At 42.0% G+C, this 20,868-nt stretch overlaps 1 protein-coding gene across 3 annotated transcripts in view; it reads left to right on the top strand.

Annotated features, from left to right (window-relative positions):
* fhl3a (four and a half LIM domains 3a) overlaps positions 1 to 11,598 on the top strand; it is an 87,976-nt gene extending 76,378 nt beyond the window's left edge. For all 3 annotated transcript variants that reach the window (XM_068006477.1, XM_068006476.1, XM_068006478.1), the window contains 2 exons: positions 264 to 450; positions 7,338 to 11,598. In XM_068006477.1, the coding sequence (XP_067862578.1) occupies positions 264 to 450; positions 7,338 to 7,489 (339 nt within the window). In that variant the 3' untranslated portion in view covers positions 7,490 to 11,598. The remainder of the gene's footprint in view (positions 1 to 263; positions 451 to 7,337) is intronic.
* Positions 11,599 to 20,868: the final 9,270 nt, after the last annotated feature.

The raw sequence follows: 20,868 nt of genomic DNA, 5'->3' as shown, positions 1-20,868 counted from the left end.
AGTGTTAATTCCTGAGAGCCCTTCGTTTTAAGAGGACTTGTTTTACCACTGCAGTTATATATCATAAAAGCATGAAGATACCAATAGCTAATCTACTCACAGTCTCTCCGATTGCCACCAGTTGAATGGCCTTTTAAAATTATTTTGTACCTGAGAGTTTCTCAAGCTTTTACAGACTGCTGAATATCCTTATGTAGAAATCTAGTGACAAATTAATCTGATGCAGTGATAATTCTAAAAATCTCTTCTGAATGAATCTGCAGGCCTTGACCAAAGGAGGTGTTACTTATCACGATGAGCCTTATCACAAGGAATGCTTTGTCTGCAACGGGTGCAAGACTCAGCTGGCTGGCCAGCACTTCACCTCCCGGGAGGATTCTCCGTACTGCCTCAAGTGTTTTGGGAACTTGTACGCCAAGAAATGCGCAGCCTGTGCCAAGCCCATCACAGGTAAACAGCGGTGTATCTCAACCTTTTCTAACAATGCTCTCCTGGCTGTCTGCCAATCTAACTGAAACTGGGAATGATCCCATTATCTTGCAACAGTGCTAGAATTTCTGCAAAGTGTTTCTCATAAAAATGTGCCTCGTGCTACATTACAGACTGCTCCAATTCTAATTCCACTTATTTAGAGTTAAGATTGTATCATGATGAAAAATGACTCTCGATTCAGTGGGAGAGCTCAGTGGTCTCGCATTCAGTACACTTAAGCTTTACCCATACATCAGAGGTGTTGGCAGAATCACACAGCCCTCACTGTAGTTTGCTACCAGTCCAAGTTATTTATAATTAAGTAAGTTTATTACTTTTTACTCAGACTCCAGGGCCTATTAAGCAAGACCTGATTGGCGCAATAATCTGTACCGACAAGGTGTCAGCCTTGGCTCAGTCGTAGCACTCTCGCCTCTGAGTCAGAAGGTCGTTGATTCAAGTCGCACTCCAGAGTCTTGAGCATGTCATCTGGGCTGATACTTCAGTGCAGTACTGAGGGAATGCTGCACTGTCGGAGGTGCCGTCTTTCGGATAAGATATTAAACCAAAGCCCCGTCTGCCCTCTCGGGTGGACATAAAAGATCTCATGGCACTATTCAAAGAAGAGCAAGGGACCTCTCCCTGGTGTCCTGGCCAATATTTATCCCTCAACTAACGTCACTAAAAACAGATTATCTGGTCATTTCCTCATTGCTGTTTGTGGGACCTTACTGTTCGCAAATTGGCTGCTGCATTTCCTTCATTACAACAGTGACTACACTTCAAAAGTACTTCATTGGCTGTAATGTACTTCGGGATGTCCTGAGTTCGTGAAAGATGCTATATAAATGCAAAATCAATCTTTCTGAAAGAAAGGCTTATATTTATATAACGCTTTTCATGACCTCAGGATGTCCGAAAGCACTTCACAGCCAATGAAGTACTTTTGAAGCATAGTCACTGTTGTAATGTAGAATAATTAATTCCTGCCCTGAACTAAATGGCTAATTCTGCAATCCCAATGGAGAGCTATGCTCAGATGGATCGCGGGATGAAGAATCGAGGTTACAGTGTTGTAGCCCTGTCTCTGGCCCAAGCTCCTTTTGAGTGCAGCTTCCCTGCTGGAAGCACAAGATCACTGAATTAACCCTTAAGGGATATCTGCTAGTTAAAGAGTACAAAAACTCGCAACTCTGAAATGTAATTGCAAGAAAGGAATGGATTAGAATAGCTTTATAATTATTGCATTGTGTCTCCTCTTAGAAGTTTGTTTTATGAAATAAGAGGCTAAGACTTTAAATAACATTGTGCATCACGGCCTCTTAGGCATGAGGCTTCTGATAGTTGGAGTACTGTTTATGCCAGAGCTGTGGATTTACAGTTAATTCTCTCCCAAAGGCCAGTGCCCAGTTACTCATTCCAAGCAGAGTCCACAGACTTGCCTGGGTGCATTTATCATCAGGATGGTATAAATATCGAATGCAAATCTCCTAGTACCTGCAGGAAAGGAAAACCCAATGCATGACAATCAGTCTAATATTGTGTGTCGTAAAACCACAGAGCTTTTGGTATAAAGCAGCAGACATTATATTTACTTCAGGTCAGCCTGAGCTGATTCTGACCCTGACCCTAAACTTGAGCAAGTTTTACTTTTTTAAAAAAAATCCTTACATGTACAAATGATAAAAATAGGAGGGAACATGGGAAAATAAGGAAAAAGGTTAAGAAAGTGATAAATAAAGCAAGGAGGGAGTATGAGAGAATCTGAAAAATAATTTAAAAAGAACAGTAAAGTATTCTACAAATAATATCAGTAAAAAGAGAATGGTCAGATGTGAGGTTGAACCACTGAGAGGAGAGGATTGCGAGTTAGTAGAGGATAAGCAAAAATTGGTAGATACTTAACAAGCACTTTGCTTCACTATTTACAAAAGAAAATAATATTGGGGAAGAGCTGAAGTAAAAGGAAAGTATTGGAGGAATTAGTTAAGCTAAAGGACGACAAAAGTACAGGGACCAGATGGGATACACCCAACGATCGTGTGAGGGAAATGAGGGAAGAAATAGTGGCAGCTCTAAAATTTATATTTCTGGGTACTATTGAGAGTGGATGTGTGCTGGAAGACTGGAGAGTGGCCAATGTAACAATCATATTCATAAACGGTGGCAGTATTAACGGAGATAAGTACAGGCCTGTTGGTTTAACATCTTTGGTCGGGAAAATTTTGAAACCTTTAATTAAAGATGAAATTACTAAATGTCTAGATGAAGAAAAAGTAATCAGAAGCAGCCAACACAGATTTAAAAAAGGAAGATTATACTTGATAAGAGTTCATTGAGGTGACCGAAATGGTGGATTGGGAAAATGCAGTGCATGTGGTGTACACGGGCTTTCAGAAAGCCATTGGTAAGATACCACCAGGAGACAATTGGAGAAGATTAAGGGGCATGGAATTAGGGGAAGGGGAGCAAACTGGATTAACAAATGGTTAGAAAGGAGGAAACCGGTTAGAAATTAAGGGCAGTTTCTCAGAGTGATTGGAAGTGGGTAGCAGTGTCCCAATGGATTCTGCTCTGGGACCACTTCACTGTTCAATGATTCAGATACAGGGCTACAGGGAGTGGTGGCCAAATTTGCACACAATACTAAAATAGGAGGCAAAGTAAATAATTCTGTGGAGCAAAGGAAGCTGGAAGGGAATATTTATAAGATGGCGGAATGAGCAAAAATGTGGTAGGTATAATTCACTGTCAGCAAGGGTACATTTTGTTTAAAAAAGAAGTAATATTTGAACAGGGGAAAGCTGGATGATGTGAAAGAGCAGAAGGGTTTGGGGGTTCAGGTTCGAAAGACATAAAAAGTGGCACCTCAAGTGGATAAGGCAGTAAAAAAAAACCTAATGGAATGCAAGAGATACAGAAAATAAACGTTGAGATGTAATGGTGACTCTATACAAAACATTAGTAAGATCACAGTTGGAGTACTGCGAGCAATTTTGGGCTCCACACAGCAGGAAGGATGTCGAGGCAATCGAGAGGGATGAGTGCAGATTCACAAGAATGCTGCCTGGCATGAGGAAACATAAATATGAAGAAAGTGTTGAAAAATTGGGGCTGTTTTCATTAGAACAGAGATCATGATATGATTTGATAGAGGTGCTTAAGATTATGAAGGGATAGAGTAGAAAGAAACAGATCGTTTCCAGTGATTGAGGAGGCTAGAATGAAGGGACATAAATCTAAGATTAAATGTGAAAGATTTAGGACAGAGCTGGAGAAACGCTTTTTACACAGAGGATTGTAAAGCTGTGAAATGCACTATCGGAGTTAATGACTGAAGCAGAGATCGTGTCAACATTTAAGAATAGTTAAGATATATGATTGAAGGAAAGGAGGATAAATATATGTGGGAACAGGGCAGGTACATGAAATTAGGGCGACTACTCGTGTTGGGGACAAACACGAACATGGACTGGTTGGGCTGAATGGCCTGTTTCGGTGTTGTAATTTATGTGTAAATCCCACTATATCATCAACCACCAATATTATGAGGTTGCACAGACTCTTAACACATTCTGGTCTGACATAAAATGAGCTCCTGTGCTTTAAACTGAGGGTTGTGCTGTTTTGCATGATGCAGACAACAACAACTTGCATTTATATAGCGCCTTTAACGTAGTAAAAAGTCCCAAGGCACTTCACAGGAGTATATTCAGAAAAAATTGACACCGAGCCACATAAGGAGATATTAGAACAGATGACCAAAAGCTTGGTCAAAGAGGTAGGTTTTAAGGAGCAACATAAAGGAGGCAAGAGAGGTGGAGAGGTTTAGGGAGAGAATTCCAGAGCTTAGGGCCTAGGCAGCTGAAGGCATGGCCGCCAATGGTGGAGCGATTAAAATCAGGGATGCGCACAGTCCCAGACAGAACCTGGCATCCGGCCAAACACTGCATCTGCTTCTGCCCAATTCGCAATTAGATTGGGATTGTATTGCATGTCAGGCACTGGACGTCAGCCAATTATCGGGCATTTCCACCTCACGAACATGCAATATAAGCATGTATTTCTGTGGAGGGCTCAGGTATTTTGTGTTCCAGTGTGAGGTTTGTTTTGAGCCTGCCATTAATTAATCCCCATGACAGTTTGTGCACTAAACATTTTACTTCAATATACTGACATAACGCAAGTCTGTAGAAAATAATGAAAAACATTGAAATGTCATATTCTGACAGCAGCCCAGTGGTTTTAGCAGTAAAGTGTTAGATTCCCAATCAGGTGAGACAAGTTTCTTAAATTTATAATTTTTGTGCTTATTCAAGTGAGGTATGGCAGTCCTGGGAAGTGGAACATTATCCTCTGCTCCATTACAACAATGTAACCACAGAGAGAGCACTCTCTACTGTACTAGTGCGACATTTCCATTTCCTGTGTATGATTCAGACTGACCAGTTTGCCTTGGGTAGCTTTGTGCTGTGGGCACACATTTTTTTGGAGGTCTTTAAAGCCACTAGGCAGAGGAGACTTTCATTCTATTGCTCCGGCCTTGGAAACTACTGCACCATCCAAACCAAAAACTTCCAGCAGGCCCAGGTTTGAAACCCAGCCATGCACGTTATTTGAACTTGGTTGCCCTCATTAGCTGTACTTACTGTGGCTCTGAGCTAGGCTTGTATATGGAGTCAATCACATTACAGAAGGATTCCGTCTCTGGGGAGGAGAAAAACAAGCAGGACCAATCCACCTGGCAGATGAATACCCTTTGTCCATTGAATAGGGAGAAGCCTGAGGCCTAGAGCTCGTGGCTGAAAGGGAAAACACAGGCTGTTGGGAACGTAAGAGAGCAAAACACATGCAAGAGCAAAATCATCATATTTTGGTGCTTTAATGTTTGTCTGTAAATTACCATAAGCTCTGGCCCTTTGTGTGAAGCAATTTTTTTTAATGATTCCACTAATCCTTTGCTTTTACCAGAAAGCGATTTTTCTGATATCTGACGTTTTAGTGAAAAAAGACTCCCAACTGAGACAAAAGGTTCACTACTGTTATAAACTTCACCTCCAGGCACATTCTGCCATATTCACAGGAATATCAGAAATACTTCTGTCATACTTGAAAGGATTTCATGTGGCAGAAATCAGAAAGATAAATATCACAATGTTTTCCTTAGTGCAGTGCCAAAATACTGGAGCTGAAGCTTTGATGAAAAGCTTCTCGGGGATCAAATATTTTGTGATAATGTCGTAAGGTATACACAGCGGTATCTCTTAAATTAATAATAATAAAGGGCTCTTAACAACGGTAATAGCATCAGCAGTGAGTACTGGAATGCTGACGAGCAGCTCTACGGGGCCTTTTGATCTGCAAATACAAAGCTTTCTAAATTAATCTGTGTCCTAATTTATGCCTCCTTGATTAACAACAACAGTGCTAGTGCATACACAGTAAATTTGTGGGCCCACCAACAAACCTTTCATAGGATACCTAAGTATTGCAGTTATGTGAGATGCATGAATTATGATTAAACAGGAAGCCTATTTTTTAATGTGCTCTAGTATTTGAAACTGAGCATAATCCTCTATTTAAGTGACTTTAACTACTCTCTGCCTGATGTAGATGTACGCACTCCCTGCTGGGAATATGATGAGGCGGGAAGAGCTTTAAGGGTTGAAACATTAAAAAAGTCAGAATGAGCACTAATCAAAATAAAAATTTCCTAAAAGGTTGCAAAATTCCAGTGAGTTGAACAAATTCTTGAGATCCATTATTTGATCTTTGCATTTTGCAAGATGGCTGATTTCACTGCTTCACTCAATTGAAGCCAGATGTTTTCTGACAGAAAAATACAAAGAAAATTTTTAAAAAAATAGAAAACCCAGGTTGAGTAAATATAAGGCCTAGTGTGCTGCTGAAATATACAAAGCAGGAAAGCCACAGGCTTGATCCCCAGTCTGTGCTGAGTTAGCTGAACTCAGTCAGGGAAGCAGTAAGGACCTTGGTGTTCTCGGGCAAGGGTGGAGAAAAATCAGCCAGGGTTCCCGCTCCTGATCTCTCTCCACTGACTCCTGCTGAAAAGTGCACGCATTTGAGCATTAGACTCGGCTCTGATAACCCCCTCCCCAGCTGTCCTGATCGTAAACCCCTGCTGGCACTCGCTGACTAGGCTCAAGCATGAAGAATGGCCATTTGGACAAGGTAACCTGAGAGATATTGGCACCCAAGGATTATGAGTCTGCACCTTCAAAAGAGCAGGGGGAAAGTTGGCAACGGAGGGGGGTGGGATGGGGGAACAGGCTCTGTAAGTTGGCCACAATTTGTATCTGTTCAAGTCTTTGTGACCTGGGCAATCCTGTTACTTGGCTCCATGGATTTTCTGAATAGTGGTCAATGGACTTGGAAACAGACCAATTTCACTTTAAAGGAAGAAAATCTCAATGATGGTGTAGAGCTTATCATAGAATCTTACAGCACAGAAGGAGGCCATTCAGCCCATCATGCCTGTACATCTTATAGTTTATATCCTATAATTTTTCTGGAGAATGAGTTTGTCATGCCCAGTATACATGCTTAGGACAAACTAATTGCCGGCGACTTTTGTAATCAGGCAGTCTCCCACATTTGCTATCGGAAGTAATGGCTGCATTGACTTCTCATTCTATCCCACAAGAAGTTCTCAAATACGGGCAGGTCATCGGGTTGCACAGATTTGCTGAACCTGGCACTGCAAGTGTTGTTGAGCACTGTTATTGAACGGAGCTTGCCGATGTACTTCAAACACTAAGTTGGAATTTACAGAGCAACTTTGCAGTTTGCTTGAGGCACACTACTGTCAGGTGACTGTTTCTAAAAACCCTGTTCTTTCTCTAAAGGTTTTGGAGGCGGTAAATACATTTCCTTTGAAGATCGCCAGTGGCACCAGAGCTGCTTCACCTGCTCGCGATGCTCGGCCTCGTTGGTCGGAAAGGGATTTTTCCCAGAGAAGGATGACGTTCTTTGCCGTGAATGTAACAGTGACTTATGAATCGATTGCTGACACCAGTTCCACTCTTCATATATTTTTGTACACCTAAATTGCACCAATGCAGCATTAGGCCATTTAAAGCACAGTTTGTATCTCAGCGAAAATCTATTTTTTACACTTTCCGACTGACATTTTATACATTGATAAACCTGTACAATAAAGAATTAATAGAAAATGTTGGAAATACTCAGCAGGACAGGCAGCATCTGTGGAGAGAGAAACAAGAGTTAACGTCTTAGGTCCTCTCCCCTATGACTTTCCACCTTACCAGTAATGCGTAGCAACTCTCTAGGCAACAAGAACAACAGCCAACTTATTTTTATTCCCGTTCACATTAATTGGGGCTTCGAAGTGGCCAATTCTGTTGTTATTTATTCAATAGAATTAAACTCACACTTTTATATAATGCATCTAAAATGACTCATCAGTAACAAAGCTTTCCTGATGGTTCAATAAGTAAACACATAGGGGCTAAAATTCAACTTGGGTGGGGGCGCAAAATGGGTGGTAGCAGATCGGCTGCAAGTTATACACCCCTCCCAATTTCCCTTTCTATTGATTTCACCCTGCGCCTCCACCCAAGTTGGGATGATACTGAGCCATTCGGATGGGAAGGACCCAGGTTTGATCCCTGATCTGTGCTGAATTTGCTGGTCTTAGTCAGGGTCATGCTAGGATGTTACAATTGGCCTCAGCATTGCTGGACTAGGGAGTGAAAAAAACAGCCAGGGATCTTGGTACTGATCACTAGCTAGTGATTGCTTGTGGAAGTACATGTGTGTGGATATCAACTGAAGATACAATTTGGCTTGGCAGTAATCCCCCACCTCCCTATTCCCTGCCCCCCTCTCCCCCCCCCCCCGACCCCCCATAGCTCACAGGTACTCACTGTCCAGGGTCACGTGAAGAATAGTAATTTGATGAGGTACTGGAAGTCTCCCAAAACATTTTTACATTATGAAACACTACCTTTAGGAGAGGACAGGTGAGGGGAGTACTTTAGAGTTATTATTTTTCTAGCCAAGGTATCCTTTCCAGTTGGTTCAATGAACAATGAGGTCATTGACTTCTGAACAAGTTCTGGCCTTGATTCTGCCACATGGCTCTGAACTTGGCAGGAGGCATTTTTCCATTTGGTGAAAGCCAAGAGTGGTTGTACTGGAACACTGTGAGAATCACATCATAGACATGGCCGCATGGGTTGGTGTGTCGATCTCTGAGGAGACTTGTGACAGTACAGGTGTCACATATCATTCAGATTAGGGTACGGTAACATAGTGGTTATGTTACTGGACTAATAATTCAGAGTCATGAGTTCAAATCCCGCCACGGCAGCTGGGGAATTTAAATTCAATTAATTAAATAAAATCTGGAATAAAAAGCTAGTATCAGTAATGGTGGCCATGAAACTACCGGATTGTCATAAAAACCCATCTGGTTCATTAATGTCCTTTAGGGAAGGAAACCTGCTGTCCTTACTTGATCCAGCCTATATGTGACTCCAGACCCACAGCAATGTGGTTGATTCTTAATTGCCCTCTGAAATGGCCTAGCAAGCCACTCAGTTGTACAATCTTGTTACGCACGGACTGCAGCGGTTCAAGAAGGCAGCTCACCACCACCTTCTCAAGGGCAATTAGGGGTGGGCCATAAATGCTGGCCTTGCCAGCGATGCCCACATCCCATGAATGAATTAAAAAAAAGATACTTTCAGGGGCAGCAGAACAAGAGGGCATTGTTTTGGGGTATGAGATAGAAATTTAGGACAGATATCAGGAAGTATTTCTTTACAAGAAGGGTGATCAACATTTGGAATGGATTGTCAGGAGAATGGTTGAAGACCCAACATTAGACTCATTTAAGAAACAACTAGGTGTTGCAATAGAAAGACAGTAGGGTTGGTATTCTGAAAGGATGAGAGCAAATGGCTGAAAAGTCGTCTTTATCCAAACCTATCTTGTGGAAAGGACAACCTTAATTCTTCTGCTACGCTACAAAAAAGCATACGATTATATCTGTTATTCATCAACTAGTGCAGTTAGCTCCACTTTAACTATCATAGTCCTTCGCATCAGGGTCACTGCATCCCACTAGTCAGGTATCTGACTGATCATTAAGTAAATTTTCAGAATCAGGCACATTTACTCTAGTTAATTAACCACAGATCAATCAGAATCTACATTAACTCATTCACTAATAAGGCACCATTTCATGTTCTTACTGCAGTGCTTAGTAGAATGGCACAGAATAGATTGGGACTGTAGTAAATGACACTAAAAAATGGCTATGTAGTGGGTGAGTACAATCCTTGGCCTATATAAAACAAGTTGCCCAATTTAATTGCGCAGTTTCCCTGGTCTAAGGATCAATTAATGAGTCACTTGATTTTTGCTCGCTTGATCTCTTCCCTAATCCCTGTTGTGATATTGAAATAACTGCTCAGGTGGAACACCCCTCACCCATTGTGCAGCACTGTGCTAACTAATTTGGGCTACTTGTTATAACTGCAATGGAAAATGGAGCCTGGCTCATTACACCTGTCAGTATTTACAGAAAATACATCTGATCTAAGCCAGAGTTCACCACTCGTTTGACTGAGAGACATGGAATGGCTCAATGGCTTCAAGCAGGTCAGAAATGCGTGGTTGCACTTGGCGTTGCATTGATAAACCAAGTAACAATAAAAAGAGACAGAGGGTGTTTTGCACCTTATATGGAAAGTCTCAAGCTGTTTGGAACAGATTTTAAATTTAGAGTACAAGCTGTGCTTGGAATCTTGTATTTCACACAATATTGAAATAGGCGCAGTTATGTTTTTCCACCCATGTCTAGACCATAGTCTGAGAGAGGTAGGGTGCTTTGTGGGAGTAACAGTTATTATGAGTTGACCAAAGACATTACTATCAGCGAGTCTCATTAACACTTTACTTTTGATTGACTGACTTACACAGGGCGTATTTGGAAATCTCTACAAGCAGAACTGCAGTGATGTGTGATAAAAATTATGGTTCAGTTTTAATTGTCAACAATTCCAAAGATACCATTTGAAAACAAAAACTAGGGTTTTTTTCCCATTTATTTTAGCCACAGTATTTGTTCTGCTGCCAATATTGAACATCCATTTTATTGAGCGCAGTGAGAATTAGTACTTCACTATTTATACAAGATAAGCTGTCAAGTTTTGGTGAAAGTCCACTCTGTAAAGTCATTGAATAAGTTACGTTTCAACTGCTCAAAAGTAGGTGGATTAAAGGATTGCAGATACAAACTTCCCTGCTGTGTGACTGGCTTCAGCCTTAAACCTTACTGTAAATATGAAGCCCTGTTTATGACATGGATTAGAGCTGCTAGTAAAGGATAGATATCCAGTGGGTTCCTTCCCACCTGAATCCTTCCAGCAGCTCAACAGATTCAAAGCTAATGCTCTTCTAAGATGACAGACTTGGCAAGAACACCCCCCCACCCCATACCATCCACTTCAGTTAGTTCTCATTAACAGGGATTGAGAATTATAAGAAGAAACATCTATTGTGAACAGACACTTGTAAATAAGAGGACAACACCCAGAGCTATGCCATTTGAGTGGTATCTAAAATCTTATGTATGGCATACTAAAGTAGAATATCTGCCAACAACACAGCCTCAGTGATGGTTGCTATGCAATTGTTCATACATTCCAGCTTGTCTACCCATCAAAATTCCCTTGGAGTTACCACTAAAAATGTGTAAAATTGCCAAACGTTGTTGGTGTGTGCATTGTTTTTTCTTTGTTGCTCTTTTAAAAATATTTTCCTGTTTTTAATCACGTGCTTTGTAACCAAATACTATTGGGAGCGGTGGGCCAGACCCACATGTCACGAGAGTTTACATATAACAGAATGTTATGCATGTTGTTTTTTTATTATTAATCACTTGAGCAAAGTTCATATATAACACTATTGTAAAAGCTTTGATGCTGGTAAGTCAGAGTGTACTGTGTATTGTTTAACATGAGAGCTGTGAACAGCAGCATGCAATGTCTGCTTAGTGTAGTTGTCCTGTCTGACTGACTTACGTTTTCATTTATGTGTCCCTAAAATGCTTACACAATAAAAGAAAAATAAACTGAATCTTCAGTTGGCTTTGACGTTGCTCTTCTCCTTTATATGATACACTCTCATTATTTAAACATCACAGCTGCCCCAGTGGCTCAGCGGGGATAGGCACCACCCTGATAAACCCCCAGCTTTGATGGCGATCTGTGCTGCGTGAACTGGTCTTTGCCAGTACAGCACTAACACCGCTGTGATTGGTCTCCGTGCCCCCGGTTAGGGAAAGGAAATCGGACAAGGTCTCAATTCCTCATCACTACTGCTGAAAAGTGCACGTGAGGATGTTGAGAGTGAAGACAGGATTGTCTCCATCTCCTCCAGCCCTACAACCCTTCGTGATCTCTGCGCTCCTCCAATTCTGGCCTCTTGAGCATCCACGATTTCCATCACCCCACTATTGCCGGCCGTGACTTCAGCTGGCTAGCTCCTAAGTTTTGGAATTCCCTCCCTAAACCCCTCTCGCCTCCTTTAAGATGCTCCTTAAAAACTTACCTCTTTGACCAAGCTTTTGGTCACCTGTCCTAATATCTCATTACGTAGCTCGGTGTCAAATTTTGTCTGCTAATGCCCCTGTGAAGTGCCTTGGGATGTTTTACTATGTTAAAGGCGCTATATAAATGCAAGTTGTTGTTGTCTCAGCTGAGATGGTGAAGTAACCTGCTAACATTCGCTGCCTGAGGTCACACACGACGAGAACGTCCATTTGGGTGAAGTACTAAAGGATTGTGCTTGGAAGTTAATTTTCTTTGAAAGAGGAACAGACAAGTACTGAAATGTAACAGTTAAGTCATTTGTGCATTTCATACGATCTGTATTTGATGTCAGTTGAAATCGACAGCTTATGATACCAATTAGAACCGTACATATTTGGACTGTGATACTCATACATGTATCTGTCATTGTGCTTCTGGCTCCTACACTAAGCTCAGGTGTAGACTTCTATTTGCTTTGACCTGTTAAAAATTCCACAATTCTATAACTTTGAAGGGGAAAAAAAAGCATGTCTAATTTTCACGTTGTACACGGTTAGCGATTTAAGTATAATCAGTCTCACATGTGCAATTTAAATGATTGACTAAATCTCATTAAAATAAGCAAAAATTAGATTTAGAGCCCCTCCCCCACTTCCTCTCCCAATGACTTGATCAGTAAATATACTGACTATCAGGGTCCAGAGCCATAGAAAGCAATAGATCCTTGGCTCAGTCCTTGCACTCAGTTTTTTTTTTACACCATCCATGGGATGGAATTTCCATTTCTCTGTCCAATGGTTGGTTTGCAAATTCAATCAAGACTACTTGATTGCTTTGAATATTGTCTCAACATTACAATTACGAACAAGTAATAAACTTGACCAGATTATGAAAAGTCACTTCAGCGAAAATATCAAATTATTATCAAATAATTCAAAGTTGTCATTCTGAGAGATTTAAACAAAAAGAAACTTTCAGATTTTTTTTTTTTTTGTGTATTAGGCCCCCCTTTTATAAGAAGGGGGGGTGTGGGGTGTGCACTCAGTTGGTTGATCGAAGCCAGGTGAGCAGTTCAGCTGTTACAATTAGCCTCAGTTTGCCTGGCCTGGGAAGGGGGAATATCACAAACCAGGATCCCCTGTTGGAAAGTTAATGTGTGTGGATATAAGGTGAGGACAGGGTCAGGTTTAGAGACGATGCCCTCCACAGTTAGATAGTCTAGTGAGTAGCAGCCACTTGGAGAGAGGTGCTGGAGAGCAACCAGAAACTAAGAACAGTCTGTACCTTTAAGAGTGGAGTTGAAAAAAGATACAGAAAAAGAAACAAAATACAATGCAGCGATTATTTTGCAAACCCACCCCATTAAATTGAAGAAACCTTTTTACGAGGTATATATATTACACAAAGAACAATCCAAACCTACGCACTTTCTAAAATGAGCTCTCACCAGCCACAATTTTGAAATGAAGGCAAGATGCATGTTGCAAAATATGCGAGACTAAGTTTGCATTAAGACCTTAAAGTGAGAATTTGCCCTTCCCTTTTAGGACTATGGAAGTATATCTACACTGAGGAAAAAACAGGATCTTAATTATCTGACAAAAAGCAAAAATAAAACTGCAGATGCTGGAAATCTCAACCAAAAAGCAGAAAATGCTGGAAACATGTGGAAGCCCCTAGAAAACTGGCGGTGGGTGGAGACTGGGCAGGAAGGGGTTGGTAAGCATGGCACTGCAATTTTGCCCTGTTCCTTCAGGTGGGGCAAATTAAAATGGCCCCCAATGTTTCAGATGGAGACCCTTCATCAGAACTGCAAGAAATTACAGATTAACAGCCCTAAAAAAGGAACGGAGGGAGGGAACACAACATGAGTTATTAACTCCCTCAGTTCACTGAGCTCTCACATTGGAAACTCCCATCTGCTTCATATAAACACGTGATGGAAATTGCCTCCAGTTTTGAGCTGTCAATCAAACTCAGTGCATGTGTTGGGTTGGTATTTTAATGCTTTTGCACAATGGCTGTCAATCAAACTCAGTGCATACATTGGGCTGGTAAGTTAATGCTTTTGCACACAATCTTGTTATTAATCCAGGAGGTAGTTACACTTAGTTGCAGTCAGAATGAGCTGTATTTGATCTAAAATAAAAATGGAGATTGTGAGTCTACAAGCAGAGGAAGGAAGTGGAGGCTAGAAAGGGATGCTTTTTGGAGGTTGGTTTTGAATTGTCTTCTGCTTGGTAATATCTAATGATGCCTTCTGATACCTCTTGAGACAGGATATGGGACTGCCTCAAGGTATCAAAATTGTATTTGATGTTATGCAGAAAAATCCTTGTCAGTTTAATTAAAATAGTTTGTTAAAGTGAAGTTTCCATGTCAATAATATGTACTGTTTTTTCTAAGCACAGTACACAGCATCATTTAATCATTAACTAATTTGTAAAAATCTTGCATTGCTCACAAAGCATAAAACTGCTACATGATTATATCCAACTAAATGCTTATTCATTCCAAAGGTATTATTGACGACAGCAGTTTTATATGCAGCAGAATATATATTGCAGAATAGTGACATCATCTCTAATACAAAAGGGAGTTGGTAACCCCTACTTGAAATGTATATTTTATCAGACCAGTTTAGCACACAAAAGGGGTCCCCAAGATTATCAGTCAGCTCATTCTGGTCAGGCCTAGCCCTCAGTAATTAGTGATTTACTAATTGTTCATTATTGCATTAGGCTTGTGACAATACTTTTGTTTAGATCGTGCTTTTCAGCTTGAAATATCTCAAAGGCCTGCCTTTCTTTTAATCAACATTTTTTGTGGAGTGCACTCATTATTATGTAGGCAAGTGTTAATAGTGCAAAATGAGAGTGGGCAGTATGCAATGAAAGTAGTTTCAACACTAAAATCACAATTTTTCAATGAGAGCTAAATGTACTAAAACACCATTGTGAGCATTTCAAACTTGAATACTATATTACTCATTACTGTTTACCTTGAATGACCGAGTGCTTACAATGCACTTGGTTACTAGGGACATATAATTTGGGAATGTTTTCCCAGTGTTTGTGGGGAATAGGAAGAAATAAACATATTTTAATGTTTATTTCAAACAGACGTGTGTGTGTGTGTGTGTGTGTTTGTGTGCGTACCACAAACTATACTTTCAGCCTTAGGTTAACTTTGCAAAAGAACCAGGCTACATTGCCAAAAAAGGAAATGAACAGCTTAATGTTTTCTTGGAAAAGCTAAGCACTTAAACATCTGGATTTTATCCTTGTCTTGATGTTGGTCACGGATAAACACAGGCTAACTTCTGATTTATGTAAGAAAGCAATGATGTAATGTATATCCCAATAGACAGCGCACACTCTGAACTAGGCTGTGTTTCAATGGAGAGAGCATAAATTGGGCCCAAGGGCATTGGTGCATATGTTCCTTTTTGCTGCTGTGCTTTCAATGACTGTAAGGATGAAAGATAGTACAGAAATGCTGTCCTTATAATCTCAACAGTTATTTACTTGGAATCTGATTTGATTCCCTTTTTTCTCTACAGGGGAGTAGCGGTATGTGAAAAATAGTTACAGGATGACATGGGGCCTAATGGAAACGAGACATGGAGTAAGTTATTCGCCTCACCACCAAAAGTTAGCTTTTTTTTTGGGAGAGGAGTTTATATGCTGGCAAGAGAAACATTTTCTCACTTTTGTCACCCAAAGTCAGCACTGAGCATTTCCAAATAAGCTGCATTATCCTTTGGCGAGCAGGGAGAAACTTTGCTGAAATTTTTCTCAGAAGATTAAATTGGATAGACTTTATATTACTATGGGTTGTACACAGCTGTCAAAGGACCTGCCATGAAGGGTTGAAAGACTTTTGCTCATTTTATGATTACTTATGTTCTTATGACACAGTATAGGCCAGACACAGAAGAAAACTCCCTCCTTATTTCCCCAATTCCATAACAGAATAATGTTCTAGGTCGGAAAAGACCTAGATCCTTCCATACCTCCCAGTTTAGTTCCTTACCTTGATTCTTGAACTAATAACTCTGTATAAGAAAAGAGCTTGAATTTATAGAGCGCCTATCATATCTTCCGGTTATCCCAAAGCACATCACAGCCAATGCATTGGTTACTGCTATGTCGGCAAACACAGCCTCCAATTTGCGTACAGCAAGGTGCCACAAATAGCAAATGAGATGGATGACCAGATAATCTGTTTTTAGTGGTGTTGGCTGAGGGATAAGTATTGGCCAGGACACCAGAAGAACTCCCATTCTCTTTTTCAAATTTTATCATGGGATGTTTTATGGCCTCCTGAACAGACAGATGGGGGTCTCAGTTTAAAGTCTCATCTGAAAGATGGCACGTCTGATAACATTGCACTGAAAATAATGTGTTTACATCCTGGACTAAGGCTTGAACCAATGACATTCTGACTTGAGAAGTAAGTGCTGCCAATCGACCGAAACTGACACTTAACCCCCTTTACTAACAGGAACCTGTGGAAGATATCTAATTGGACTTCCCTTGTGGACCTTGGAGGAACATTCCTGTTAAATTTTTTAACACCTCAGAGGGCCTCACTGGTTTCTCGATAGCTTTACCTGGTGTGGTAGCCACGGTTGGTGCCCAGCTCGGGAGCGGGTTAAAATGCCATCGGGGTCCCGTGTACAACGTGGAACCCTGATTTGCATTTATTAATGAGTCTGTGCAACAGCCTCATCTGCCGCCAAAACCAGCGGTGTTAAAATCGGGAATCAGTGGGAACGGAGCGAGAAATGGAACCGTTCCATTTTAACTGCTCTGTGCACGCCAATCGAGGAGAGTTAAAATTCCCCCTAGTAACAGAATTTTTTTTTTTTTTTTTCTTCTTCGTTCACGGGATGTGGACGTCGCTGGCGAGGCCAGCATTTATTGCCCATCCCTAATTGCCCTTGAGAAGGTGGTGGTGAGCCACCTTCTTGAACCGCTGCAGTCCGTGTGGTGATGGTTCTCCCACAGTGCTGTTAGGAAGGGAGTTCCAGGATTTTGACCCAGCGACAATGAAGGAACGGCGATATATTTCCAAGTCGGGATGTTGTGTGACTTGGAGGGGAACGTGCAGGTGGTGTTGTTCCCATGTGCCTGCTGCTCTTGTCCTTCTAGGTGGTAGAGGTCGCGGGTTTGGGAGGTGCTGTCGGAGAAGCCTTGGCGAGTTGCTGCAGTGCATCCTGTGGATGGTGCACACTGCAGCCACGGTGCGCCGGTGGTGAAGGGAGTGAATGTTCAGGGTGGTGGATGGGGTGCCAATCAAGCGGGCTGCTTTATCTTGAGTGTTGTTGGAGCTGCACTCATCCAGGCAAGTGGGGAGTATTCCATCACACTCCTGACTTGTGCCTTGTAGATGGTGGAAAGGCTTTGGGGAGACAGGAGGTGAGTCACTTGCCGCAGAATACCCAGCCTCTGACCTGCTCTAGTAGCCACAGTATTTATATGGCTGGTCCAGTTAAGTTTCTGGTCAATGGTGACCCCCAGGATGTTGATGGTGGGGGATTCGGCGATGGTAATGCCGTTGAATGTCAAGGGGAGGTGGTTAGACTCTCTCTTGTTGGAGATGGTCATTGTCTGGCACTTATCTGGCGCGAATGTTACTTGCCACTTGTGAGCCCAAGCCTGGATGTTGTCCAGGTCTTGCTGCATGCGGGCTCGGACTGCTTCATTATTTGAGGGGTTGCGAATGGAACTGAACACTGTGCAGTCATCAGCGAACATCCCCATTTCTGACCTTATGATGGAGGGAAGGTCATTGATGAAGCAGCTGAAGATGGTTGGGCCTAGGACACTGCCCTGAGGAACTCCTGCAGCAATGTCCTGGGGCTGAGATGATTGGCCTCCAACAACCACTACCATCTTCCTTTGTGCTAGGTATGACTCCAGCCACTGGAGAGTTTTTCCCCTGATTCCCATTGACTTCAATTTTACTAGGGCTCCTTGGTGCCACACTCGGTCAAATGCTGCCTTGATGTCAAGGGCAGTCACTCTCACCTCACCAGCTGATCTCCCTGGCATCCTATACCATTCCAATCATGAAACAGAGTGTTTGGGCACATCCAAACCACCAGCCTTGGCTTGCTAACTGCCACGGGACTCTGTAGCTTATATTTAGATTACTTGTGGTTCCCTGAAGTTTAATGAAAATTTGTATTGCAAGAGTTCCCTTTTCATGAGCTCTCTTGTTTCATCAGTTGCTCATCTACTGAAGGCTTCAAAACACTTGAATTGACATGGTTGGGCATAATTGACTCTTGTTTTCAGGACAACTTATAAATTTCTACACTTATGAGTAAAAATTGCTTACCCAAAATTTATACAAAAATATATAAGTGTAGAAAGTGGAAAAAGTTACTATAAACACTACTTAAAAGGTTCTGTAAAAATGAAGGGGGAAATTTGCACAACAGTCCTTCACTGCTTTAAGAGTACCGTCACAAGCATGCTATTTATTTCATAAAGCCATTTAAAATAGGCTTATAAGATAAACACCCTGCTCCTGGAGTAAAAGCCCAGAAATTGTGCCAGGTCCAAATTTAGATATTTGTACATAAAATCTAGGACTGAATGAAGCTCTCGTACAAAACCAAGACTGAGAGGGCTAAATTATGAGGGCAGGTTGCCTAAACTTGGCTTGTATTCTCTTGAGATTGAGAGGTGATCTGATTGAGGTGTTTAAAATGTTAAAAGAATTTGATAAGGTAGATACGGAGAAAATATTTCCTCTGGTGGGGGAATCAAGAACAAGGGGACATAATCTTTGAATTAGAGTTAGGCCATTCAAGTGTGGAGAAATTTGGAACTCTCTTCCGTATAAAGGCTATCGATGCTTGGTCAATTGAAACTTTGAAGACTGAGATTGACAGATTTTTGTTGGGTAAGGGTATCCAGGGGTATGGAGCAAAAGCAGGAAAATGGAGTTGAGGCGTTGATCAGCCATGATCTAATTGAATGGCAGAGCAGAGTTGAGGGGCTGAATGGCCTATTCCTGTTTCTATTTTTCTAAAATGTGCTAGAGCTCTCTGCACTGAAAAAATTCTTGGCCTGGAAAAAACACGTGGGGGGTAATCTTGACCCCATCACGACTGGGGAGAGAGGGTTGGGGGTTAAAAATTAAAAATCGGGTAACATGCCTGCTTCCATTTTAACCGCGGCAGGTTTGGGGGCGTCCGAGTAACCCGCTCTAGAGAATTGGGTCTGACATTATGATATGTAAATGAATCTCCGCTCCCGCTATTTTGGCAGTGATTTAAATTTATCGGCATAAAACCCGGCAGCTAAAGGAAGGCGGGAGCAGCCGAATCCAGCAGGTAAGTGCTTTTTAGAGCACTGCTTGTGGGCCAGGAGGAGCAGGAGTGCTTCTCTCCAGCCCCTCAAGCAAATCTTCTGCCACGATCGGCTCATCCCGCCCACCAACCTGTGATCTCTGCCGGTCTCCACTCCCTCCTAATTGCTTGTCCGACCCCAACCACCTCCACAACCCACCAACCTTGGGTGTTTCCTGATGCCAGGGACTGTCCCCAAAAGTCCCCGGCTGCGGCCTTCTACCGCAGGCTTTCCCACCCGGCAGCTGGTCAACCTGTCAATCTGGCTGGCTGCCGAGCCAGAAACTGTGTTTTAAAAAAAATAATAATGGGGTCCTACCGTTAAATTCGGCAGGACCTCCGCTTCCCCGACAATTCCGGGTTTCCCCCCCAACAAACACTCCCCCGGTCCCTCCCCGTAAATATCGGAGCCATGATGTAGGAATTGTGCAACAACTAAAAGGCCTAAGGCCTACTCGCTCAATTTCATGCCCTCCCCACTCTCCCAATCTGTGCCGTCGTAAATTGATACAGAAATTCTATCATTAATCATTAGTGAACTCACCCACCAGCTTGTGTTGTATTGCCTCTGAATTGGTTCTGGCATGAAAGCTACCTACTCCCTCAGGAGTTGGGTCTGTACATGATTAATTGTAGCATGAGTGTATAAGGTAGGTCGAGGATGCATATCCAACCACATATATAGTCACTCAGCAGGCATGGGATAGTTTTTAACTGATGTGTTTGGGTTAATAAATGAAAAGCAGAAATGTTTCACTTAATCACCAGTAATTATCCAACTATCTGATTTCCAGAATTTTATAGAAGTGAACTACAGTCCTGGAATGTTTAATGAAAAATTAAAGTCAACACAGAATCTGACTGCTAATAATTCATGGATAAGTCATTAGGAAGGAGTGGGTTAGATAGTTCCAGTGTTAGAGCATTGGATTACCAACCCACGGAGTTTGAACTCAAATCCATGATGTGATTGACATTTGAACTGGTGGTGTCCAAGTCAGGATGGTGTGTGACTCGAGGGGAACTTGAAGGTGATGGTGTTCCCATGATCTCCTTGCTTTTGTCCTTCTTGGTGGAGGAATTGGGAGGTCCTGTTGAAGAAAGTTTGATGAGTAGCTGCAGTGCATCCTGTAGATAATACATATTGCAGCCACATTGCTGGAGGGATGAATACTGAGCTCTGTGGCAGGGACACCCATCAATCGGACTACTTGGTCTTGGGTAGTGTCGAGCTTCTTGAATATTGTTGCAGCTGCACCCATCCATGTGAGTGGTGGGTATTGCATTACACTCCTGGCTCGAGCCTTGTAGATGGTGGAAAGGCTTTGAGGGGTCAGAAGATGAGCCACTCATCAGAGTACCCAGCCTCTGCTCACGGTGTTGATATGGCTGGATCAGTTAAGTTTCCGGTTAATTGTAATCTCAAGGATATTGATGGTGGCTACCTCA

This window comes from Heptranchias perlo, chromosome 26 (genome assembly GCF_035084215.1).
Source record: "Heptranchias perlo isolate sHepPer1 chromosome 26, sHepPer1.hap1, whole genome shotgun sequence".
Taxonomy (NCBI): domain Eukaryota; kingdom Metazoa; phylum Chordata; class Chondrichthyes; order Hexanchiformes; family Hexanchidae; genus Heptranchias; species Heptranchias perlo.
Note: the sequence above shows the minus strand (reverse complement) of the source record. Positions and strands in the feature narration are given on the sequence as shown.